A 24291-nucleotide genomic window follows, 5' to 3' on the forward strand; every position below is an offset into this window, starting at 1 on the left:
ACTTAATACAGTAAGATAGTCTCTCATCTCTTCCCTGCTAATGAATGTAATAAATAACTACAGTAAGCATTATAATCAATATTACACTCTGCTCACATCCTGGAGAACACGAGGTCTGTGGCTTGCAGTCCTGCTGGAGATGAAAAGTCTCCGTGGGATCCAGATCTGCTTAGTGCTCAGACAGAGCAGGTGAATTAGCAGTGGTGGGCTGGGATATCAGGGGACGACCATGCTCTCTGTAGGGTGGGGAAGGCATCATGCAGCTGATGGTTTCATGTTCCAGATGAGATATGAAGCACAGGTGCCTGCTGGCTTGTGCTTACTGCAAGTGAACCTCGAAAGGAGCAGTAACATTGTCAGTGCCCCACGGGAAATGCAAGAGGAGGTCGCTCAGAAACGTAAAATATGATAAAAGCAAAGAAGAATGGGTGGAAAGAGACATCGGAAGTTTATGCACCGAGTAAACCTCAGCAAAGAGTCCTACAATTCGTTTCTATTTTGAGAAAATAAGTTATTTTAATGGGAAAGTACTATTAACTGCACAATATGGAAAGGCTGGAGCTACTTGGAATTTTCATTCCTATAAGGCAGGATCAGAGAAAGCTCTTGAGATACTGAATTCAACTGCTTTTTTGCTTTGTTTCCTGCTCTTATTAATTCAGAAGAACCCCGCACAAGATTTTACGCTGCCACTTGTTGAAGCAATGATATTCTTCAATTCATCCACCAGCCCTTCATCTTCTTCCTGACCCGCTCCTGCACTGACAGCTCCAAGGCATGAGCCAAACCACATCATCCAGAAGCTGAAATCAGAAACGAGCTTTTCTTTTTGAAACAGCTATCACCTTTGAGATTAGTTATTACACCACTTGGTAGCCTCCCAGAAAATATTTAGCCAACTTATCTTCTTGCAATGCCCATGCTCCCTTCTCACTGCTTGCCCTCTTCCAGGATTTTTCTTCAAATCAAGCCGTACATCTTGCAGCTGGGATCATAACCTGCTACAGCGAAATCAGTGGGGACCCAATTCTTGCTAGACCCTGCAGCGAATACTCCAAAAGGCAAAAAAAGAGAAAAGCAGGAGAAACCACAGCTTAATGACTCAGCTGAGAACGTATCTTTGCTGATGAAGCTATTCCTGGTTTCACACCAAGACATCTCTGTGTAAAATCACTCCAGGTACCCTGTTCATTAGCACATGTGTCCCAGGTGGAAGACAGTATCTGATCCTGCGGGAGTATTACAATGCCCCTGTCCTGTTTTCAAAGCTGGGTTTCCCACCTCCTGGAAGGTGCTCAGCTCTCTTTGCAGCAGTTGTAGAGAGCATGGGTATTTTTTAAGGCAATGTCACCTATAAAATCCCTCAGACTAAAACATGCTTCAATTGCAAAGTAAATAACGCATTCACACTAAAAACTCCAACAGCAAGAAAGTACTTTATACATATTCCTAAAGTCCAATACACACAAAACATAATTACCGAATAAAAATATCAAGAACAAACACAAGTTTTCCAAATCTTCTTCACTGTACTATTCAACCCAGCTTCTCATTTGACTGTATTCCAGGTACCAACTCTAGCTAGAAGATACTGCTCATACAAACCCTAGGAACTGCAAAGATCTTCAAGTCTTTTCAGTATATGACAAATTCTCAACTGATATTACTCTGTTGATATGTCACCAAGAGAGAACCTGGTCCTCCCGGTCTATACCAAGAAGCTGGAAAACTGACCTTGCAACATTCTGTATCTTGCTCCACTGAAAAATAAGAGCCTCCACAATTAATCTATGGAAAGGTACTTCTTGCACAGGTATTTTCTGCCTTTGCAAGGGGCAGAAACTCATCTTGCTGGTTTCAACTCTTCCAGGATAACTTAATATGTCTAAAGCTCAAGTGATGCAATAAGATCCCCATTCCACACAGGAATTTGCATGAAAAAATCCAGCTGTAATTGTCCCATTCTTGATTTTTGCAGGAAAACAGTTTCAAGCCCTCAGAATTCACACCCTTACACGGGAATCTCCCTAATCAAAACAGCAAGGACACACCAAGTGAAGCAAAATTTTCAAAACAGCACTGAAGGAAAATTTGCCCAATTTCAAAAACCCTCAAAGGACTAAAGTATTCATAGGCTATTAAACACACGCCACCTCCTGCTTGGAAACTTTCTAAGCCACAAATGCCAGATGACAGCAAGATAACCTGGAGGAAAATCACGACGCACCTGCCCAGATCCAACACCTTTTCCTAGGCCACCTGTGCTCCTTTCTGTTCACCATCAGAAACACGATAATGAGCTGCACGGCGTTTTGGCCTGAGATCTCTGAAGATAAAAATGCTTCGGTTGCACTTTCCTATACTCCCAGAAAAGCTCTTTCAAGCATTGTGAACTGTTTTCAATAACTGGTAGTGTTCAAAAAAAAAAAAAGGTATTTTATGCTCAAATCGGAACTCCATTAAAAACACCAAACATTGATGCTTCTTTGTGGTTTCTTCCTTTAACTCAGGCAGTCATTACAGATCACAGGGAGCTCTGCACAATAGCTAGTTATACCTGTCATCCAGAGCCCTGACCCATTCAGGACAGAGCTATTTCTTTAATTCACCAAAGGCACAATCGAACGACTGCAGGACACCCCAGGAATGGCCCCCATCAAAGCCAATGCAGAGCAAGAAAACCCAGTGCCAAATTGGGAAGGACAGGGTAGCAAACAGCCTCATTTAGCTAATCCGGCTGGTCTGACCTAAAGTGATACAATCTTATCAGATAACAGAACTCCTACAGGGGAGTGGGGGAGGCATGAGAACATAAACTGACAAAAGTTGTCTTTGCTGACTGAATCCAGAGGTTTTAGATGTATCTAACGCTTGTGTCTGCACATCAGCCCCATTGCTGTGGTCTGTGTAGCTGCGGAGATAGGCAGAATGGGAAATGGTGTATAGACGAAAATAATAGCTACTCCACAGTGCTGGGTAAACAGCCTAATTTAAAGGAGAAATTTCTTTTTATAATTCTACTCATATGATTAGGAAGAGTAATATATATCCTTTAATGGGCAGATAAAGTCATTTCAGTGTTATCATTAGAATCATCGAGCAAAGGATGCATGAGCAAATTTTATGTTTGGGATGGTAAATTTTCATGGTCATTCCCCGCTCCTACAAATGTGCTTTTCTGAAAACTAATATAGTGCGTAACAGTGCTTTCAGTAAAACCAGCCTTAATTTGTCAGGCTTTTAAGTTGCATTTCTATTATGAACCTTCTCTTTTGTTGCTCTCTTCTCAGGTAGTTCTTCCTTATTGGTAGGAAGATGACTCTAAATGACTTCTCCTGCAATGAATGCCTCTTTAACTTAAATCACTATTAGCTTCTCAGCCTCCGACACTTTTCAAAACTTACCACCTGCAGAGTTACTGTTTTGGGTTGATTTGGTGGGGTTTTGGTAGCAGGGCCTACAGGGGTGGCTCCCGTGAGAAGCTGCTAGAAGCTTCCCCAGCTCCAAGTCGGACCCACCTTTGGCCAAGGCTGAGCCCCTCAGCGACGGCGGTAGCGCTTCTGGGAGAAAGGATTTAAGAAGGGGAACCTGCAGTGGGGGAGGAGACTGGAATGTGAGAGAAACCCCCGTGCAGATACCGAGGTGAGTGAGGAAGGAGGGGAGGAGGTTGATGCCCCCACAGCCCGCGGTCAGACGGCAGGCTGTCCCCCCCAGCCCATGGAGGGGAGTGGGGGAGCAGATGCCCACCTGCAGCCCGGGGAGAGAGGAGCCCACAGCGGAGCAGGGGGATGGATGCCCCCCAAGATGGCCGGGACTCCATGGGAAAGCCCGTGCTGGAGCAGGCTGTGCCTGAAGGACTGCAGCCCGTGGGAAGGACCCATGCCAGGGAAGTTCATGAAGGACTGCAGCCCGTGGGAAGGACTCACACTGGAGAAGTTCGTGGAGGACTGTCTCCTGTGGAAGGGACCCCACGGTGGAGCAGGGGAAGAGTGAGGAGTCCTCCCTCTGAGGAGGAAGGAGCAGCAGAGACAACGTGTGATGAACTGACCCCAACCCCCATTCCCCGTCCCCCTGCACTGCTGGAGGGGAGGAGTTGGAGAATTTGGGAGTAGAGTTGAGCCGGGAAGGAGGGAGGGGTTGGGGAAGGAGTTTCAAGATTCAGTTTTACTTCTCATTATCCTGTTTTGATTTGATTGGTAACAAATTAAATTGATTTTGGGTTTTTTCCCCAAGTCAAGTCTGGTTTTTGCTTGTGACTGTAAGTGGTGAGTGATCCCTCCCTGTCCTTGTCTTGACTCATGAGCTTTTCCTTATATTTTCTCCCCCCCCATCCCACAGTGGGGGGAGGAGTGAGCAAACGGCTGCATGGTGATTTGTTGCCAGCTGCGCTTAAACCACAACACTTACACTCCCCCGATTTTGGGTTAATGTTAAGGGCCCTGAGCAGGAAGGCTGCCTGCTGAAGACCCAAGCCAGGACTAGCTAGAGTGGAAAAGTCAGGCTAGCAAGGCTGCATCGCAGTCTGCTGGTGTTCAAGCTCTGTTTGAGAGTTTGAAGACTCTTTGGCTAAGAAATAAATGACAATGATAGGTTTTTCTTCCTTCGATTATGACTAGTTCTTACCCATTACACCTGGCTGTCTGCTGGAGAAGCTGGCTGGGCTTGGATGGGCTACAGGGGCATGGGCAGCTGCCAGGCACTGCCTCTATATTTGAGGCAAATAAAGCAAAGGTGCCCAAGCTCCAAAACCTTGAAACTTCATGAGGGTCAATGGCTGGATGTAACCCTAGCAGATGATGCTCGAAGAGCAGGCAGTCAGCCTGGGACAGCTAGGTGTCTCCTAGCAAATTTCTCAGGTGACCCAACAAAGTCTGCATGAAACAAAGACTGAAACCTTAAAAAAAAAAAGTTGCTGTTCACTGGTTTCTGCCACTCAGTTCCATAAATACAGCAAGTAGCCCAACCCTGGAGATGCTCGCTTTAAAAAAAACATAATGACCACAGCAATTCAATTCAATGCACTGATTACACGGAAACCCCAGGTTTGGGAACAGGTAAGAGTCCAAATCAAACACTTTGACCTACCTTAGCAGTACTGCTGAAGAAAACTACAATACCTTCCAAGCCAAAAGTTGAATACACTCCCACAGAAGGCAAACGGGTAAAGAGCAGAAAATAGAAACAAGCAATGCCAAGGGAGGAGGACATAGCTCATCTCAGAGCTCTTGAAAGATGTCGGAGAACCGCACCTGCTGCACAAACACGAAAGCAAATTTGCAGTTACAGTTAACACAGATTAAGTGTCTTACTGAAAGGTTTCCTCTTGGAAAAGGGATTGAAAGAAAAATAAATTTCTTTAAAGGTGACTGCTCTTTAAGCCTTATCGGTAAAAATCCACAGGTTTATGATGGTGAAACTGCTCCTAAGAATGCAGACTTCTATTTTGAGTGACTAACAGATGTTTTCACTGAGGATTTAGGACAGGAAGAATACAAATGCAATGATAATGGCAACCTAATGAAGTTTAGTCTTCAGTTAATTCACACAACCGATTAATACTATACCCAGTGGGAAGTGTTACCAAGGCAAGAACCCTTTCATTGACCGTAAGGGTCAATGCTAGGCAAAATATCCAGTCTAAACACGTTCATTTTAATTATTTATTAGGGAAGAGTAAGTATGCTGTTCGAGGGCTGCGGTCCTTTACAAGCAGTAACTTCACAGCAGTGCACAAGAACCCAGCACCGGATCCCAACCAGAAACACTGCCCCAGTTACAGTCTGGCTCCTCAAGCAGTCAGGCGGCTTAAAGAGCTTTCTGTCCAAGTGAGCTCAATTTTCAAGGTGGGAAATGGCACTAACTAGTGAATTTTCAGTCGGTACATCGTCGTTCATCAATTCCTACGTGAAATACTTCAGCATCTCCCCTCCAAAATAAAAGTATAATTTCACCTTTCCTCTCCATTTCTGCCAAAACATGCTTTCAGGACCGTAAAAGCAATTCATTCAAAGCAAACAAAAGAGATGTGACCTTCCCAGGTTTTTTAGACACCTTTGTTAGGAGTGCTGGTTTACAAATCCCCTAATCCCCTGAAAGAAAGGGGAAAATAATCCAGTCCCAGGCAGAGAAGTCAGTAAAGCCATCAGAAATTAAACTTAAACCCTGAATTCAAACTCCCTGCTGCAGTTACGTAGCTCCCGGTAATTGTGGTAGCTTTTTTTGCTCTGAGGACACAGTTAAATACGAACAAGAAAAGTATACAGGTCAGAAATAATTTGCCCTCACTGCTAAAAAACTGGTCACTTCCCAGGAACTGCAAAGAGCCAGTTCCTGGTTAGAGGAGCAGAAGGGAATTACAGCAAGATCTGCGTGTTCAAACAGAAAATTCAGTGGTTCATTCCAGACAGAGCTCGATCACAACAAGGAAAAATAATGAGAGCCTTTAACGAAGCTCCAATTGTGCAACAAGCCATACCAGAAAAAAAAAAAAAACCAAACATTTTTATAAATGGAATTATTAAACTCCAGAGTAGTAAAACAAAGACTAAAACCACACACTGCACAAAAGGTAATAAAGCATCAATTAAGGTGGTGTTTTGAAGCATACCAGTGAAGAGATTATTCAGGTAAATGCTAGGTTACCCAGGCAGAGTTTTAGTACTAAAAAGCAATGTTTAATCTTACTTTTTGCTCTCCTGAATTTTTGGAAGGAAAATATTCCCCTTACTTAGGGTTAATTTTTATTTTCTTATGAGAATACGTGGGTTTTTGCAGCCCACCTCTGCAGACTCTACTGCACATTCTGAGATATGGGGCATTATCAGAAAGGACCAAGCAATAAGACCAAGCCCACAGGGTTCATTTGTCTCTTGTGTTCATTGTCTGACAGATTTCAAACTGGTGTTTGCACCCTGACCAGAGAAGCCACACCAATTTTAGAGCAGCTGAGGAAATGCTCAAGAACATTTGAACTTAGGGATGCCATGGTTTTCACACAATAAGACTGTAGCAGATCAAGCATAATTTTTTGCAAAGTTGTAAATGACACCTGAAGTCCTGGCTGTATTCATCTACTGAAGGATGATTAAGTTGAAAATCTACAATTATTTCTAATCTTAAATAACCGATAAGATTTTAACTCCCGACATACAGTAGCTAAGATGTGATATTACTGGGAGCTTTTTGAAACCAATCAATAACTATTAAAGCTGGATCCCATCAGCTACCACCAGGTATTAGCCACTTTCTCAATATTTCAAGTATTCAGTTATTCTTAGATACAGTTAATGTAGTAAAATGAAGTGGTCTCATACTGACACTGCGATAAATATGAGATTAAATATAGAACAAATTTATTACTCCCTGAAGTCCTACTGAGTGTCCTGATTTTTCTGTATCCACAACAGTATAGTTTACTTTGATGTTTTATTATCCCAGATCTAAAGCACACAATGGAAAAGCAAAGCGCGTGCTGGTTCAAAGACCCAACCCAGCCACGCCAGGAATGAAGCAAATGCCAGACCGAACCTGCAGATCAAGATGATCGCCCTCTGACAGCCATCATGCCCCGCTTAAAGCAAGTGGCACGCTCACGCAAGTGACTTGTGACACTGAGCGTGTGTGACACGTCGCGGCACCCATGGAGTGCCTGTGGGCTGCGAGAGGAACATGCCTGCAGGAGACAACTTTTCCTAATACCCTGCTTTGAAGAAAGCAGAATAATCAACCCGGTTTTAAACCACTGTTTTTAAGGGCTCTGAGGAGTTTTAAAGTAAATCAGCTAATTACTCAGCTTGCTTTAAAAAAAAAAAAAATTCACCCAAAAATTCAGTTCCGCTGGGTCTGGGTGAAGACGGGTGACCCCAGAAGTGCATGTTTCTGGCTCACTGCCTGTCCAGAGCTCCCAGGATGGTCCCAGCCTAACCCACCGGGTCCTCACCGCAGAGCAAAGCACGCTGAAGAAAGGTGCAAGAAGGACAAACCACATCCTCCCCCATCAGCACCTAAGCTGGACAGGTTCACAAGGACACGAGTGTTTGGGTCTCAGCTAGATGGACATGCCTAAGCAATTCTCCTTTCTCCATCGCTCACCTGGATTTCACCCTGAAGCATTAATACTAAAGTGATCCGCTTAATATAAATCTCCCAAGGGTGGTATTTACAATCTAATCCAATGAAGGGATCTGGGCTCCACTACCGGAGCACACACATGGGCCATAAAATAAATCTAGACCCAAACAGGTAAACCACGTGGCCACATCTGAAAGCTAGAAGTGGATTTTCACAGAATCAAAGAATAGTTTGGGTTGGGAGGGACCTTTAAAGGTCATCTAGTCCAACCCCCCTGCCATGAGCAGGGACATCTTCAACCAGATCAGGTTGCTCAGAGCCCCGTCCAACCTGACCTTGGATGGTTCCAGGGATGGGGCATCCACCACCTCTCTGGGCAACCTGGGCCAGCGTTTCACCATTTTGCTAGAGACTCTGATAGGTTGGATACACATTCATCAACTGGGAAAAAAACCCCACATATTCTCATAAGAAAATAAAAGTTAACCCTAAGTAAGGGGAATATTTTCCTTCCAAAAGTGTTGTATCCTTCTGGGCTCCTTCTTGTACATTAGGATGCTACAGCCTCTGCAGCTCAACAACTACAGGACTGTCCCTGGCACAATTTTGGCCAGGACCTACCAGCCCTCACGCCAGCAGCCCCTCAGCACCGCTCAGAAGTCAGCACGGCCCAGAAACCACTCTCAGCTGGCAGCCTGGAGGCAGCCACCCTCTCCTGAAAGCCAAGAAAGCTTAACACAATAGAAACAGCTACTCTATGCCAGCCTGTCTCAGAGCCAGAGGACAAATCCTGCCATTACTTAGCTCGCAGGCAGAGACGTGGCCACTGAGGGTGAGCTCCCAGCAAGTGAGTCGAAGAGGGCTCTACGCTTGATGAGTGCACATGATAGGATTTTGTGGGTCTATTAGTCAAGGGAGCAACTTGAAGCAGAGGAAAGCAACAAGGCAGACCCACAGAGAGGCTCCTGTATCAACCAAAAGCAAGCTGCACCAGGTTTTAGGCTGGAGCCTTTCCTGGCATTGGCGGTACAATGTATTTACGTCAATGTGTGACAACAGAACTGGACTCACAAGGACTAAGGTGAGATTAAGCGTTCAGGAGGAAAGCATGTCCTTCACAAAAACAAGGGCGCGAAAGTCTATCGCACTGCCTTTCGACACAGCCACATGCCGATGCAAAAGCCTCAACCTCCAGCTCCCGCTCCGGGTCTGATGCACATGACTTGGCAAGGCACCGCTGCAGCTTTCCCCAAAGAAACCATTTCTTCCCCGGCCCAGTCGTAACAAACGCCGGGAAACAAAGCATTACAGCAACCTCTTCGCTATATCATCAGGTCGATGTGTCGGCGCAACAGCCTGTATGTGGTGACTTCACACCCCAATGCGAGTTCGCATCTTCCCTGGACTTGTAGCCGTAAGCCTCCCGCAAGGGAGGAACAGATGCATTTCTGCAGTCAGTGCTTCGAGAGTCATCGGTGCACACTGTTCCAAATTATTTCCATTCCTAATTAATATTCATACACAAACCACAATACTGCGCCTTCAATCAGCCATCACACACCACCCACGCTAGATGAAAGGACAACTACACGAGATAAGCAGTTTATTGGATCAAAAGTCTCCTTTAGACGAGAAGACAGCTATTGCAACAACGTAAAACTGATAGCATCCCATCGCGGGTGTATGCATTGAGGAAGTATCAGCAAATCTCCCTCTTTAAACCAGAGATTCAGCACAGAGAATGCACAATGCAATTATTATGTTAATTTATCTGCATTTTTCTGCCTGCTTGAGGCTTGAGCTGGAGGTAGGAACCTATGTTTGAAAAGCTGGCAGTTTGTGTCACCGAAAATGGCTACTTCAAAAACCTCAATCGACACCCAATTATACCATCAGCAATTCAAGTTTAATTCCCCATCCCTACTGTCAGCATCACTGCACCACCAGTCTCAAACAGTTGTGGGCAAGGACCTTGCCCTTCAGCTTTTGCTTTCACCTGCCATTTACGTCTTGCTCAAGCAAGATCCAGAAGGTGCTTTTTCCTATCATCCCCCTCAAACTCAGCCTAGGTGGCAGAAATCAAGGATCCCGTCTGCCAGCGCAGAACATGGCCTGAGGATAAAAGACTGGATGCAGCGGTCAAGCACTAGCCCTGCGTGAACAATAAATTAATTAAAAATACACCTGACAATCACGTCAAGCCCACGTATGGTGACGGAAAGGATTTAGTCTGTAACATCGCATTCCCCCCTCTCCACCAGATGGGAAACTAGTATTACCCAGTGTTAATGGCAAGATGGTTAAAACGAGCAGAGAAAGGTTTATTGCCCACCGCTTTCCAGAGCTGTTCTGCTCCTCTGCCATGAGGGACCGAAATGGTCTTGCCCAAGAAGAAGCGTATTTACACCCATTGCCAGAAAGGGAAAGTATAAATATTTCCAAAGCTTTATGAAGGCTAGTACTTACAGTCATGCTTTCAAAGGGAAAGAATAAAGCAAAATATTCAATTAGAAAAAATTACTATAATTGCAGGTTCTATTTTATCCCTCCATTAAAGCAATAAAGTGCCTCGAAATATTGCTGAGCTGGGATACAGAGCTTAGTGCTACTTAACATTTTAATATACATCCAGGGGGGCTAATTTAATTTAGATCTACATGAGGGTCTTCTCTCCTCCCTTGCCCCTACTGCCTCCCCCTACACTTCTTAAAATATGGCTGGATATAAATGCTTGCTTCTCCCCCATGCCAAAGGGTGTATATACAGAGCTGAGGCTGGACATAAATTCTGACACGTGCTAGCACGCCTCCAAAGCCAAAGAGGACATCAAGCATACACATGCATAGCTCCACACATACAGATGCCCAGTTAAAAGTGTGTTTGCCCGCTCTGATGTCTGAACTATTATTTTATTTATTGGAGGAAAATGTCCAATTTCTGCTCCCTGAACATCAAACAAAATCCTCTTGGAAATGTAAAATCATACCATTTTGCTCTAATAGCACATTAATCCCACGGGAAGGGATTTGCTATTGAACGTCACTGAGCAAGCAACTACTGAGGCTGAAAAAGGGGGCTCTTACTCCCAGCCCCAGCTCTCGCCACATTTTCTCCACACTACGATGCTACAAGCCACGGTTTTCTGAATATAACGTCGTTCCTCCCCGAGACAGAAGATAAGTGAATCTTATTTTAGGGAGCCCTTCATCCTTTTAATTAAACAAATTAATATCACTTCTCCGTATCTCATAGCCTCTATTATCTTTTGTGAACTCCTACAATTCTGTTGTAAAGATATATTGAAAAAGCACTAATTGAGATAATCTCTGGAATTCAAGAGTTGGTGTATTTTTAGCCATGTTTTAAAACTATTTTCCCTTTGTTTCTGGAATGCCTCCCATCCTTCCTCCCATGCCAGACTGTTTACATTATTTAAATGCCTTCTGCTTATACCACTCTTTACAATTTTTACTTCAACAACATCGGCCTCCGTTGCTCTTTTTTCCCTCGCTTAGACATAACTGGGATGAATTCCAATCCCAAACTCAAAACCACTCCTGGTGCTTTACTGCTGTCTTCTGTGTTTGGTACATCAGGCAACGTATTACTGCCAGTCCTATCATCCAGGACTGCCTGTGTGGGGGAACCAAGCACAAAGAGTTAACTTGTTTTGTTTTTTTACAATAGAAACCGGGGAAATGGTGATTTTCCCAGACACTGGAATTCTCTGAAAACTCACAGCATTACTTGTCGTCCCCCTGCTTTAGCAGACAAGCCTGAGCCACCCCACTGAAAGGACGGGGGAGCCCATCACTCCTTTATTTTTGTAGAGAGCTGTGAAGTCCAGTGCCCATCGTGCAAGCAGGAGCGTGGCCCATCAGCCCTGCCCCACTGCTGCCCTATAGAAAACCCCATCAAGAAAGACACACGAGCTGAAGGAGGCTCCAGCAGCTGGCCACGCTTCTCCGTTGCTTGGATTTGATTTGCTTTTTCTGCAGGTTTAATTAGAAAGGTGATAAAGCCAGCTCCAGGTGCCAGAGCCTTTTTCATTGTGGCTCCTGAAGAGTTTTTAATAAGAGTTCTGCCAAATTGGTGGGGGTTTTACAGCAAATTTTTCCCGCATGAAGATGACCTGCAAAGGTAGAAAGGGTGATACAGCACAACAGCCTATTGAGTTTTTTCCAGCACGAGTGCAGACCTCTGCAGTGTTAATTTCAGCCTATTCACAACAGGCTTGTTTTTCCTAGTTCCCATTCACAGACCATCTACAGCAGGCCACTAAGGCAGCATTTATGATGCACTCCTGTCTTAGTCCTATTTCCCATGGGGTTTTGGGACAAGTGAGGAGACACCTATTCCCTCAACCCATCGGGTACCAAAGGGGATACAATACACAGATATTTATTTGGGATGCAAAAATCCTCAACAGCCTCTGCAGCAGGTAAACCAAATCACCATAACGTGCAACTGTGCAGGCAGAGCGGAGCAGAGGAAGAGGAGGTTCTCGTGATAAAGGCTCTGGACTTGAATACAGGAGGTTTCAGTGAAGCTGCCAATTCTGCAAAAGATCTTCTGTGCAGCTGAAGTCACTTAAGGACAGACTGTGAATATTTCATAGGTGAACCTGAGCTCTCACAGATTTCAGAAGAAAGGAGACGTGAGGAGAAGCACAGTCTTCACGTCCCATTATAGTTTTGGGGACACATTTAAGATTGCCTTTCGCTCTATTTTTTGTCTCTTGGCCAAGATCCAATTTTGCTCTAACGGGGCTGCTGGTTCAGCTAGGGCTTCGGGACACTGATGGAAGGAATAACACACCCATTTATACTGAAATAACGAAAGCAGAGACAGACACATAGCTTAGCCATCCAAGCATGTGTATACTTTAAATGGAGTACTCAGTCCATGGGTCATATTTGCCCAAGGGCAGACAAACAGCAACTCCTGAGACTCCTCCTGAGCAATGTAAATGCGGCTCCTATGCTACAGCAGTTACACATAACCAAACGTAGGCCGAAACTGGAATATAGGGTGGTGGGCAATACAAATTCCCAGATCGGAGGAAGTTGGAAAAAAAAAAAAAAAAAATCCAACCATGGGGAGCTGCAGTGGGCTGCTGCCAGCCGCCCTGGGACCCAGCCAAATGCTCAGTCCCACAACCCAGGAGATTTTCAGAGCATCTTTGACACTGTGGTCACCACCGGTCCCCAAGGACATGGGATGTGCCTGTTGATCTGCCTGCAAAGGTCATGCCATTCTGCTCCACAGGGTTAGAAACATGAGCTGTTCCTCCCACCACCAGACTGCCACTAGGTTTGAGGATTTTCTAAAGATCCTTCTCCCCAAGAAAGCTCTTTCCCCATTTTCTTAGGATCTGGTTTGGAAAAGCATCTCAGTGCCCTAAAGCAGTCATAGCAGACTAGTGCATCAGCCTGAATCCCAGCACATCAGAAGACGGTGGGTCAATGAAGTAACAATATTTGGCACATGTTCTTTGCTTATACCTTTAATTACAATTTATCTCTAGCTGTAGCAAAGCATTACTCTGATTCATAGCTCCTCCTGCCTAAGAGCTTTCAGGTGTTAGAACACTGGCTTATACTACTGCTGATTTTAATGACAGTGAGGTGCTAAAAATCAAGTCAGGATTCAAGGGAAATAAAGCAAAATGAAAGTACAGCGAGAAGTTCTGTGAAGGATCCAGTCTTCTCCATAGGCTTACCTTCATTCCCCAAGGAAAACTACACATTTGATGTCCAATTTCTGTTCCTTGCAGTCTCAAGACAGCGAAAGCAGCTCTCCTCCAAAGAGATGCTTTACCACCATCAGTTCTACCTCCATCCTTTTCATTAAAAGAAATGCTCCCTGAATAACCTACATTTGTACTGAGAGGAGAACCACTGCAAAGAATAAAGCTAGCTCAATGCAGCTAAAAGCAAAATGGAAGCGTCTAGAAAGGTGGAAAATAGAGAGCTTGTAATTTTAACATACAAAAAAGGTGAGCCATCTTTCCTCTTTCCTTTGGCACCCTGCCTCCCCTCCACCAGGAAAGCCACTTTCGGATTGCCACTGGCATTGGAGATAAAGCCATGGGGCACCTGGAAAAAAAGGCACAACTGTCTTTCCTAGAGTTCAGCATGAAGCCTGAGCAACTGAAAGGGGACGTTCTGGTCAAAGACCATGCGGGTAGCAGCATTTAGGAAAGCAGCCTGCAACCCAACTTCAAAGCAGCCATCTTCCCTTATAGTTTTCGGACTCCTGGAGATGTTCTCTCAAAAATACCTAGCACTGGTGTCCTCACCTTGAAAGCCATGGAAACCGTATGGTGGTTCCAGTAAGAACAAAGTCAGGTCAACAAAGCATTTCTGCTTCCCCTTCCTCCTCCCCACATACCATGGTGAAGAGGTTGACAAGCTGTTGTCACCGCAGGACCACCATACTCACCAGGCACCTCGTGCCCACATGGCTCTTCTTCAACAGCATCCTCACGTCCAAGAGGAAACCAAACTCCAGTTTCTCCTCCGAATGCCACTCACCCATCTACCCAAGCCATGCTGTCGCTGCAAAAACACTGAATTGCATGGGAAGGCGAGTTCCCACCAGGTCAGGGCAGCACGTTATTTCTCCCAAGAAAAGGTTTGGAGAAAACTCTGCCCTCCCAAGGCTGGCATAGCAGAACTGCTTCAACATCTGTGGTTTGACCCCCTCTAGTGGGTAGCACTCAACAAGACACGGAGCCTCGCCACCACCCCGCAACCAATGGAGACCCTACTCAAGTGATAAAGCCTTTTTTCGTGATTATTATGACGATGATTATTTTCACACACACACAACCTACCTCCCTTGCACTTCAGATTCAACGTCTTTGGACCTCTACACCCGCAGCCCAGCACACACTTACAGAGAACCCGTAGAAAACTCTTAGAAATGGGGGCAGAGCGGATAAGGTGTTTGGAAGGGAGAACCGCCTCACTGGAAAAAAAAAAAAAGGTATACCCCAGACCTGATTTTGTAGAGAGAACATATTTATCATCTATCCCAGAATGTCTTCCCTCTGCCAACTTGTCAAAAGCTGACAAAACTCCATACTATAAAAGCAAGCTGTTAAAACTTGGCTAAAGGGAAAAACTTAGCTGCCAGACAAGCTAACCAGAAAAAGCTGAAAAAAATATTCAAGTGTGCCAGGGAAGGCAGTAAATTTACAGAAAGGCTCTACAGAGCTGAACATCCCAAACCAAGACAACGAGGCAGTATTAGGTCAGCAACTTCTCGTTCATCTGTCATTTGACAAGCAGATGTCTCCCACTTCAAGGGACTTGGGCAGATATCTTAAGAGGTGTAGCTGCCTGTATTTCTAAACTATCCAAAGTAGCATGGACCTAACTCACAGTTCATCCCAGACCAAAGTATTTTAGTAGAGCCTAAACCCACTCATCGCGTAGTCACTAAATACCACATACTCCATTTAAACCCACTGATTCATCCTTCCACCTCCGGGCATGCCAAAAGATGAACAACTCACAGATTTGGTCTTTCCACTAATAAAAAAGATGCAAAGTCTTTGCCTAAATTTTAGTAATTTTTCTTTTAATCACACAAATACACAAGGTGTTTGTAATGTCAAAACTGTGGCCAGGGTTGTTCTGGTTGGTTTGTTTTTTTTACAGAATGTTTTTCTTCTAAATACCTATTCAGATCAGTTTTAAAAACAAAACCCACAAACATATTACATTCAAGTCACGAAACTTACCATTACTGACAGTTTAACAGACACAGAGTGATTTCCAGCTGATCAGCATTCATTTTAGCTCAAACTCCACATAGTGTTAATCCAATGGAATCCAATAATGTTTTCTTTAATAGCACGCCGCAATGCAAAGGATCGTACTTTATACTCTAAACCTTGTATTCCAGGACAGCAATCATGACCCACTAACCCACTTATAAGAGGTTAAAGAAAGGTACATCACACATAGAAGTTATACTCTTGATTATCACTAATACAACTTGTGCGACTATCCAAGATACGAAAACTTCAAGTCAAAACTATTTCTCCTGAATTTACACAGCTGAATGGCTTCAGCGAAAGCAACAGCCCTGGCAAGCTCTGACAACCGACCCGCCTTCAGCCTATTTCCAGCAAAACCACAGCACTGCAACATCCCTCCTCAATGAGCAGCCCTTCTGCAGCTTGCAGTGCAGCAGCTCAATGGTGAGCATAATGTGCCCCAACTGGCATCCTTTACTTTTTGGACAGTCTGGCTGAATTGTTTTCGTCCTCAAGACAATCTAACAGATTTGAGAAGAAAGGTGAAAAATTGTAGATTTATAAAGGTAAAAACCCCAGGACCTGAGCTTTATCAGTGGGAATGCCATTTGAGATCATACTACTTCAAGCAAGAATTAAAAATATATATGTACACATATATATGCATACACACATGCTTTTACAATGCATATGTATACTTTCTTTCCAGCAGCCACTATAGGCAGGCAGTATTAACACAGCCTTTGGTTCTCAGCTGAGAAAAAAACCATCCACAAAAAAACAGGAATATCATTAAGCCCCCCTCAGTACTTGCACTGCTCCCCCAACACTCCTGCCTGGTTACGATTCACTCTCTGAATAGGACAACAGAGGACATGAACAGAAGACAAAGCCCCCACCCAGATAGCTCAAAAAAAGCTACTTCTCCCACAGTCCTGACAAAATGGAGAGACGATCTTGCTAAAATAAGAGCCCGATGTATGTTTATATTTCTGCCATAAAATGTTATTTATTCATCATCTTATTGGCAAGTCTTCTCAACATTTAGGAAAATAAATCCCTACAGGAATTGTGTTAGCCCCCAAATCCAAACCCAGATTACCTAACGTATTCAGGATGAGGATTTCTGTACAACTCCAACCTGCTCCCTCTATTCTCTAAGACTTTGCTTCCGGCTGCTGAGCAACAGCCACGACAGCTTCTACAGAACCTACAATCCCGATTACGCTACATGCAGTCGCAGCGCGTATCCGTGATTATGCAGGAAGCCAGGCTCGGTGCATTACGCGCTGAACTTACATCGTCCTAGGTCTTCCTCCTCCGTCTCCACGTATACACTTCTTACCAGCACGAAGCGATTTAGCTGCAGGCAAACACCACTAAAACAGCGCTTTCCAGTATTAGTCCCATCACCGCATTCAAGATTAATTTTAATGGCGTTTGCAATAGCTATAGTGGGAATGCAAAAAGACACCCTTGTGGAAGCTAGCCCACAGATCCCATGAAGTTAATTCTTGCTCTGGTCAGAAACTGGGAGTCAGCTCCATGCTGTCCATGCTGTCCAGCGTGCCTTAAAAAGCTGGAGCTGTGTGCTAGTGGGATTAGCAATCAACAGGAGGGAAAGCTCCCTTATTTCCCCTAACAGTGATCCAGTCTGCAGAGCTCCTTTTCAGTCCCTTTCGGCACTCCCAGCCCTGCACAACCTTGGAAGCAAACGTTTTTCCTCTGCATTAACATAGCGGGGAAAAGTCTGGGCAACTTGAGCTTTGCTTCTTCATCTTACCAAAAAAAACCCAAAACCTCCTTCACATGCATCCCCTCTGTCTCTGCCAGCATCACTTCGGTGTCCCCCTCCCCACCTGTTCACTCAAGCGTGCCACAGCATGGAGTGTTTTTGCAAAAGCCGGCTTTCACCACGGCTAATACACAAGCATTTCTTTTTGCCTGGCTCCAAGAGGGGAAAAATCCAACTTGCCAGAGGAGCATCTGCATCGAGAACTGCTTTTGCTGATGGGATCAGCACTCGGGAGTACCAGGGAAAGCAGGAGAAAGGGTCGCGTACCAATTCATCATCCTCACACGCATCACCCGCAGACATCCCCCTCCCGCCATTCCCCAGCCCAAATCTCAGCCGCCAAAAAAAAAAATTAAACAGAATAAAGCCCCAAGCAGAAGTTGAGAACAAATGTGCTTTGAACGCTACACAAATGACATTGAAGATGCAGAAGAAATATGTATTTGCTGTTGCACTGCACGATTTCATGGGCTTATTTCCTAGGTATACATTTCATGCACCCTTCCCACACAGATCCCCTCCCCTCCACCCCCTCGGGTTCTTTAGAAAAAAATACAAATCTTTGATGTGTATATTCATTTTATCTAGAGAGAGCGGTGTCCTCAGAAGAGGTGTCAAGGCCCTCCCCTGCCTCCACCCACGCAGCCCTCCCCCAGGCTCAACCATGCTGTCTCCATCTTAACTCTAGCCACTTCTCCACTGATTTCATTAGGCAGCAGAGTTAACCCCTTCGGCTACCCAGATGTAGGGGGGGAAAAAAGGACCTCCCCATCAATCATCACTTTCCACCTTCCCCTTCATCTTTTTTCTCATCCGTACTTCAGCAAAAAAATCCTAAAATCCACCAGTGAGGTTATTTTTGCCCCATTAATCCATCTGGGAAATACCAACGCAGGGATATTAACCCTTCCAGCGAGCCCCCCCCCCCCCCCCCCCCGAGGGCTTCCCACTGCTTCACCATGACGTGCTATCTTCTCCCCCCCTTAAAAAAATTCAGCGTCTTCTCCCTAAGGGTTATTTTAAAAGCTACAAACCCCAGCCAACCCCATCTGCAGCCTCTTCCCTACAGTCTAACCCATCCGTGGGGTGGAGGGGTGCACCCACCACCCCGTGACACAACCCGGAGACTTTCCTCCATCACCCACACCTCATCTTATTAACCCGCATCCCATCTCAGAGGACTCTGGGCCACGCCGGGTCTTTACAGTTGTCCTTACAGCACCCCTTTCCGTAAGACCGACATCTCTGTGGTAGCGTTTGCATCTACAGGCTTTCATCCCGGAGAATCCCTCCCTGCCTCCTCCCACATCTCTTTTTGGAGAGGATAACGCAATTTCCAGCTCACTCTGGAGGATGCTTTTTTATTCCTGGGGTCACTTCCCTGACCCTTCCTCTGACCAGCATCTCCTCTACCCCAGGACCTCTCCTGTTGGAGGGGAACAGTCCCCGTCCCTGACCTTCAGTCTCACACCGGCAACCCCAATACCGTCCCCACTCCCCCGCCGCCTGGCCGAGAAGAAGGTTTCTTCTTTCGCCAAAGCCACAGCCGAGGCATCACGCTGCGTTTTTCCACTCCCACAACCTGCTCCTTCGGTGCGGGGGGGTCAGCGAGCCAGAGGCTCCCCCTCCGCCGGCTGGGGAGAGGCTCTCGGGGACGGATGCGACCCTCACCCCCTCACCATCCACGCGGGGTTCGATCCGTGCCAGGAGGACACCAACCCTCTGGAAACGGCACATCCCAGTGCTCGGCAGCTGGGGCTCTGCCGACCGCCCCCCCGCAGACCCTCTCTGGAGCAGCCCCCTGTTTTCTGTGGGGTCTCTCCCTTGCTGTCCCCCCCCCCCCCCCCCCCCCCAGGTCCAGAAGGGGAGCGGTGGGGCAAGCCCTCCCCAGGACCACAGGACCTCCCTCTGCAGCGCTGCCGGTGCGAGGGTCACCCCCAGCCCCGGGCCTGTCTCCATGCTGTCACCCATGGATTGTGTCCCCTCCCATCAGCTCCTGTTGGGAAGATCAGCTCCATCCCCCTCTCCTCGTCCTGCCCCATGTCCGTGGGGCAGCAAGAGCCCACACCGTCCCTTGAGGCACCATCTACAGCCCGACGGAGCCAGAACCCCTTCCACCCCCCATGCTTGTGGGGGGCACCGAGCCCTGTCCCCTCCAGGCCGTGAGGTGACAGCAGCCCCCGTTCCCCTCTCCCCAGCCCCACACACTGTTTTGGGGGGCATCTCTCCTCCCTTCGGGGCTCTCCTCAGTGAAGCAGGGGTCACCCCAAATCTCCACATGGAGGGCACCGACCCACGTCCTGCTCGGACCAACGAGCACCACTCCTCCCTCCTCAGCCCCACAGACACATTTTGGGGGAACTTCTCTTCCCCTTGGACGTCCCCTCAGCACAAGGGAGGCCCTCACACCTCCTCCACCCGGGGGAGCACTGACCGACGTCCCCCTCGGACCATGAGGTGACAACGACCCCCATGTCCCCCACCTCAGCCCCAGACTCATTTTGTGGGAATCTCTCCTCCCTTTGGGTCTCTCCTCACCCAAAGTGGGAGTAACCCCCAAATCTCCCCTGCTTCTCCATGTGGGGGACACAGCACTGACTACAACCACCTCAGACCATGAGATGACACCAACCCACGTCCATCTCAGACCACGAGCTGATAGCAACCACCATCCGCCCCACCTCAGCCAGGGGACAGTGACCCACCTCCGCCTCAAACCATGAGATGACACTGACCCACGTCCACCTCAAACCATGAGGTGACACTGACCCACGTCCACCTCAGACCATGAGGTGACACTGACCCACGTCCACCTCAGACCATGAGGTGACACTGACCCACGTCCACCTCAGACCATGAGGTGACACTGACCCACGTCCACCTCAGACCATGAGGTGACACTGACCCACGTCCACCTCAGACCATGAGGTGACACTGACCCACGTCCACTCCACGGCAGCCAGGGGACACCGACCCACCTCAAACCGTGAGGTGACACCGACCCACGTCCACCTCAGACCGTGAGGTGACACTGACCCAACGTCCACCCCACCTCATCCAGGGGACACCGACCCACCTCAAACCATGAGGTGACACTGACCCACGTCCACCTCAGACCATGAGGTGACACTGACCCACGTCCACCTCAAACCATGAGGTGACACTGACCCACGTCCACCTCAGACCATGAGGTGACACTGACCCACGTCCACCTCAGACCATGAGGTGACACTGACCCACGTCCACTCCACGGCAGCCAGGGGACACCGACCCACCTCAAACCGTGAGGTGACACCGACCCACGTCCACCTCAGACCGTGAGGTGACACTGACCCAACGTCCACCCCACCTCATCCAGGGGACACCGACCCACCTCAAACCATGAGGTGACACTGACCCACGTCCACCTCAGACCATGAGGTGACACTGACCCACGTCCACCTCAGACCATGAGGTGACACTGACCCACGTCCACCCCACATCAGCCAAGGGACACTGACCCACGTCCACGTCAAACCATGAGGTGACACTGACCCACATCCACCTCGGACCGTGAGGTGACGCCAACCCACATCCACCCCACCTCAGCCAGGGGACACTGATCCCCCTCAAACCATGAGGTGACGCCGACCCACGTTCACCTCGGACCGTGAGGTGACACTGACCCACGTCCGCCTCGGACCGTGAGGTGACGCCGACCCACATCCACCCCACCTCAGCCAGGGGACACTGATCCCCCTCAAACCATGAGGTGACGCCGACCCACGTCCGCCCCACCTCGGCCGAGGGACGCCGACCCACCGCCATGTCGGGCAACCGGCAGACGGCCAGCCGCGCTCCCCCGCCCGCTCCGGGGACACACACACACAGGGGACCCGGCCGCCCCCTTACCTCCAGACCTGCCCCATCTGCAGCAGGTGGATGACGGACTGCCAGACCCAGACGGAGATCCTGCAGAGGCGCTGCGCCCCGGGGGTGACGGTGCCGGCGGCTCCTCCTACCCCGCCGGCGGGTCCCCCCCGGCGGCCGACGGCCCCCATCATGGGCGGCCCGCGGCTGCTGAGGCCCTGCACGGCGCCCAGCCCGCCGCCCGTGTAGTCCTGCACGAACCAGCGGAAGCTGAGGATCTGCACCAGCACCGAGGGCAGCAGCACGAAGGCCAGCGTCAGGCCGCACCAGACGTAGTCCCGCCGGCCGTAGTGGTGCAGCGCCAGCCACAGGTCCGTGCCCACGTCCCCCACCAGCACCAGCAGCGCCAGCACGATCCACAGGCAGTCCAGCCACGGCCGCTCGGCCGCCTCGCCGACCTCCGGCGCCCGCGGCGGCCCCTCGGCGGCGGGGCGCGGGGCCAGCGGCTCGGCGGCGGCGGCGGCGGCGGCCGGCCGCCCAAAGAGGTTCCGCAGGCAGGCGCTCCGGCAGCCCCAGTAGCACGACGACGTGTTGCAGCAGTGGCAGATGTGCAAGGAGCTGCTGCCGCCCGGCTCCTCCGCGCCCTCGGCCGCCGCCGCTGCTGCCCCGACGCCGCCGCCGCCGACGCCGCCGCCGCCGCCGGCGCCGCAGACGCCCGCCGCCGCCGCCGCCGCCGCCGCCTCGTCCAGGTTGTGCAGCTGGGCGAAGCCCCCGCCGCCGCCGCCGCCGCCATCCGACTTGGCCGCCATCTTGCTGCCGCCGCCGCCGCCGCGTCTCCGGCCCCTTCGCCGGGCGCGCTCGCTCGCTCTGCCCCCCCCCGTCCCCGCTCCCGGCACCCCCCCACCCGCCGCCCGCCCGCCTAGCCCGCCCGCCGCTTCCGGGGGCGGCGCTTCCGCGCCCGCGCAGGACGGCCCGGGCCGCCTAGCGACCGAGCGGGGCAGCGCCGCGGGCAGCCGAGCCGCGCCGCGCCGGGCCGGGCCGGGCCGGGCCCCGCCGCCGAAAGGGAGCGGCCCGCCGCGGTGCTGCCCCGGCCCCCCCCCGCTCGGTGCTGCTCTCTGCCGGCACCCCCGCGCACCGGCGCCCAGCGCTGCCCCGCTCCCGTTGCACCGGCGCCCACTGCTGCCCTGTTCCCGTTGCACCGGCGCCCACTGCTGCCCTGTTCCCGTTGCACCGGCACCCAGCGCTGCCCCGTTCCTGTTACACCGGCGCCTAGCGCTGCCCTCTGCCCCGCTCCCGTTGCACCGGCACCCACTGCTGCCCTGTTCCCATTGCACCAGCACCCAGCGCTGCCCAGTTCCCATTGCACCAGCACCCAACACTGTCCTGTTCCCGTTGCACCAGCACCCACTGCTGCCCTCTGCCCCATTCCTGTTGCACCAGCACCCAGCGCTGCCCCGCTCCCGTTGCACCGGCGCCCACTGCTGCCCTCTGCCCTGTTCCCGTTGCACCGGCACCCAGCAGTGCCCCGTTCCCGTTGCACCAGCACCCAACACTGTCCTGTTCCCGTTACACCAGCACCCACTGCTGTCCTCTGCCCCGCTCCCGTTGCACCGGCACCCAGCGCTGCCCCGCTCCCGTTGCACCAGCACCCAACACTGTCCTGTTCCCGTTACACCAGCACCCACTGCTGTCCTCTGCCCCGCTCCCGTTGCACCGGCACCCAGCGCTGCCCCGCTCCCGTTGCACCAGCACCCAACACTGTCCTGTTCCCGTTACACCAGCACCCACTGCTGCCCTCTGCCCCGATCCCGTTGCATCGGCACCCACTGCTCTTCTCCCCGTCCCATCTGCGTTCGCACCCACAGGATCCATTGTGCTTCTTCCCCCACCCCCTGTGCGCTGACACCAGCATCTCCCAGACCATCCTCAGCTGGGCCCCTTCCTGCTTGACCCCATTCCCAAATCACCTCCCCAGCCCAGCGTCCGGGCCCTCAAACCCCTGTCCTGCTGCGCAACCTCCCAGTCCCCGTCACCTCCTCACCCTCAAATCCCAGGACCACCGCTCTGCCACCCAGGTTGCCCTCAGCCCACCCTCAGCCAGATTGCCTCCCCGCTTCCCACCTCCAGCAGCTCCCTGGTACCCGCCAGGTCCGGGTCCTCCTCGGGGTTTCTCCTTGCATTCTCCCTTCCCATGGCCGTGCTGGGGAAGGGGGGGGCTCCTGTCCCACCCCCATCCCATAGGTCCCCCATCGCATACCAGCAGTCCCCAAGCACACCTCAGCACCCCGACCTCACATGGCCTCAGTGACCTCCCAAATCTCCCACCGCAGTGTCCTCCTGTCCCTCTCCTTCTAAACGCAAGGATCCCGCATCCCCTGGCCTCTGCACTTGCCCCTTCCTTACCCACTTTGGGGGACACTGCTTCCCCCACCCTGATCTCACGGGGTCAGGCACACCAGCCGGCTCCTCTCCATGGGCTCAGCTCCTTGCTGGAGGAGACAAACCTCTGGCAAGCTGAGGAAGCGGCTCCCAGCTCCGGTTTTGGGATCTGCCTGGGGCTGAGCTGTATCCCAGGCAGGTGTTTCGCCGAAGGACCCGCTGGCAGGCTGGGGGTGCCAAATTCAAGGTCCTTCCTCCCCGCTTCCCTTTCTATCCGTTCACGTTTGTTCATCATATCCATCTTTTCTGCGCTGTCTTGTGCTGTCCTCTGTAGGATACAATCTCCCCTCTTTTCTGTTTGGGGTTTTTTTTCCCCATTTGATAAGTGTGCTCCTTCCAGATGCTCCTTCTCCAGCTGTTGGTTCTGCCT

At 49.9% G+C, this 24291-nt stretch overlaps 1 protein-coding gene across 1 annotated transcript in view; it reads right to left on the reverse strand.

Moving 5' to 3' along the window:
• Positions 1-22291, reverse strand: part of XKR6 (XK related 6) — a 185148-nt gene extending 162857 nt beyond the window's left edge. The window contains exon 1 of the mRNA XM_030036974.2: positions 21525-22291. Coding sequence (XP_029892834.1) covers positions 21525-22291 — 767 coding nt within the window. The remainder of the gene's footprint in view (positions 1-21524) is intronic.
• Positions 22292-24291: the final 2000 nt, after the last annotated feature.

Source organism: Aquila chrysaetos, chromosome 15 (assembly GCF_900496995.4).
Source record: "Aquila chrysaetos chrysaetos chromosome 15, bAquChr1.4, whole genome shotgun sequence".
NCBI lineage: Eukaryota > Metazoa > Chordata > Aves > Accipitriformes > Accipitridae > Aquila > Aquila chrysaetos.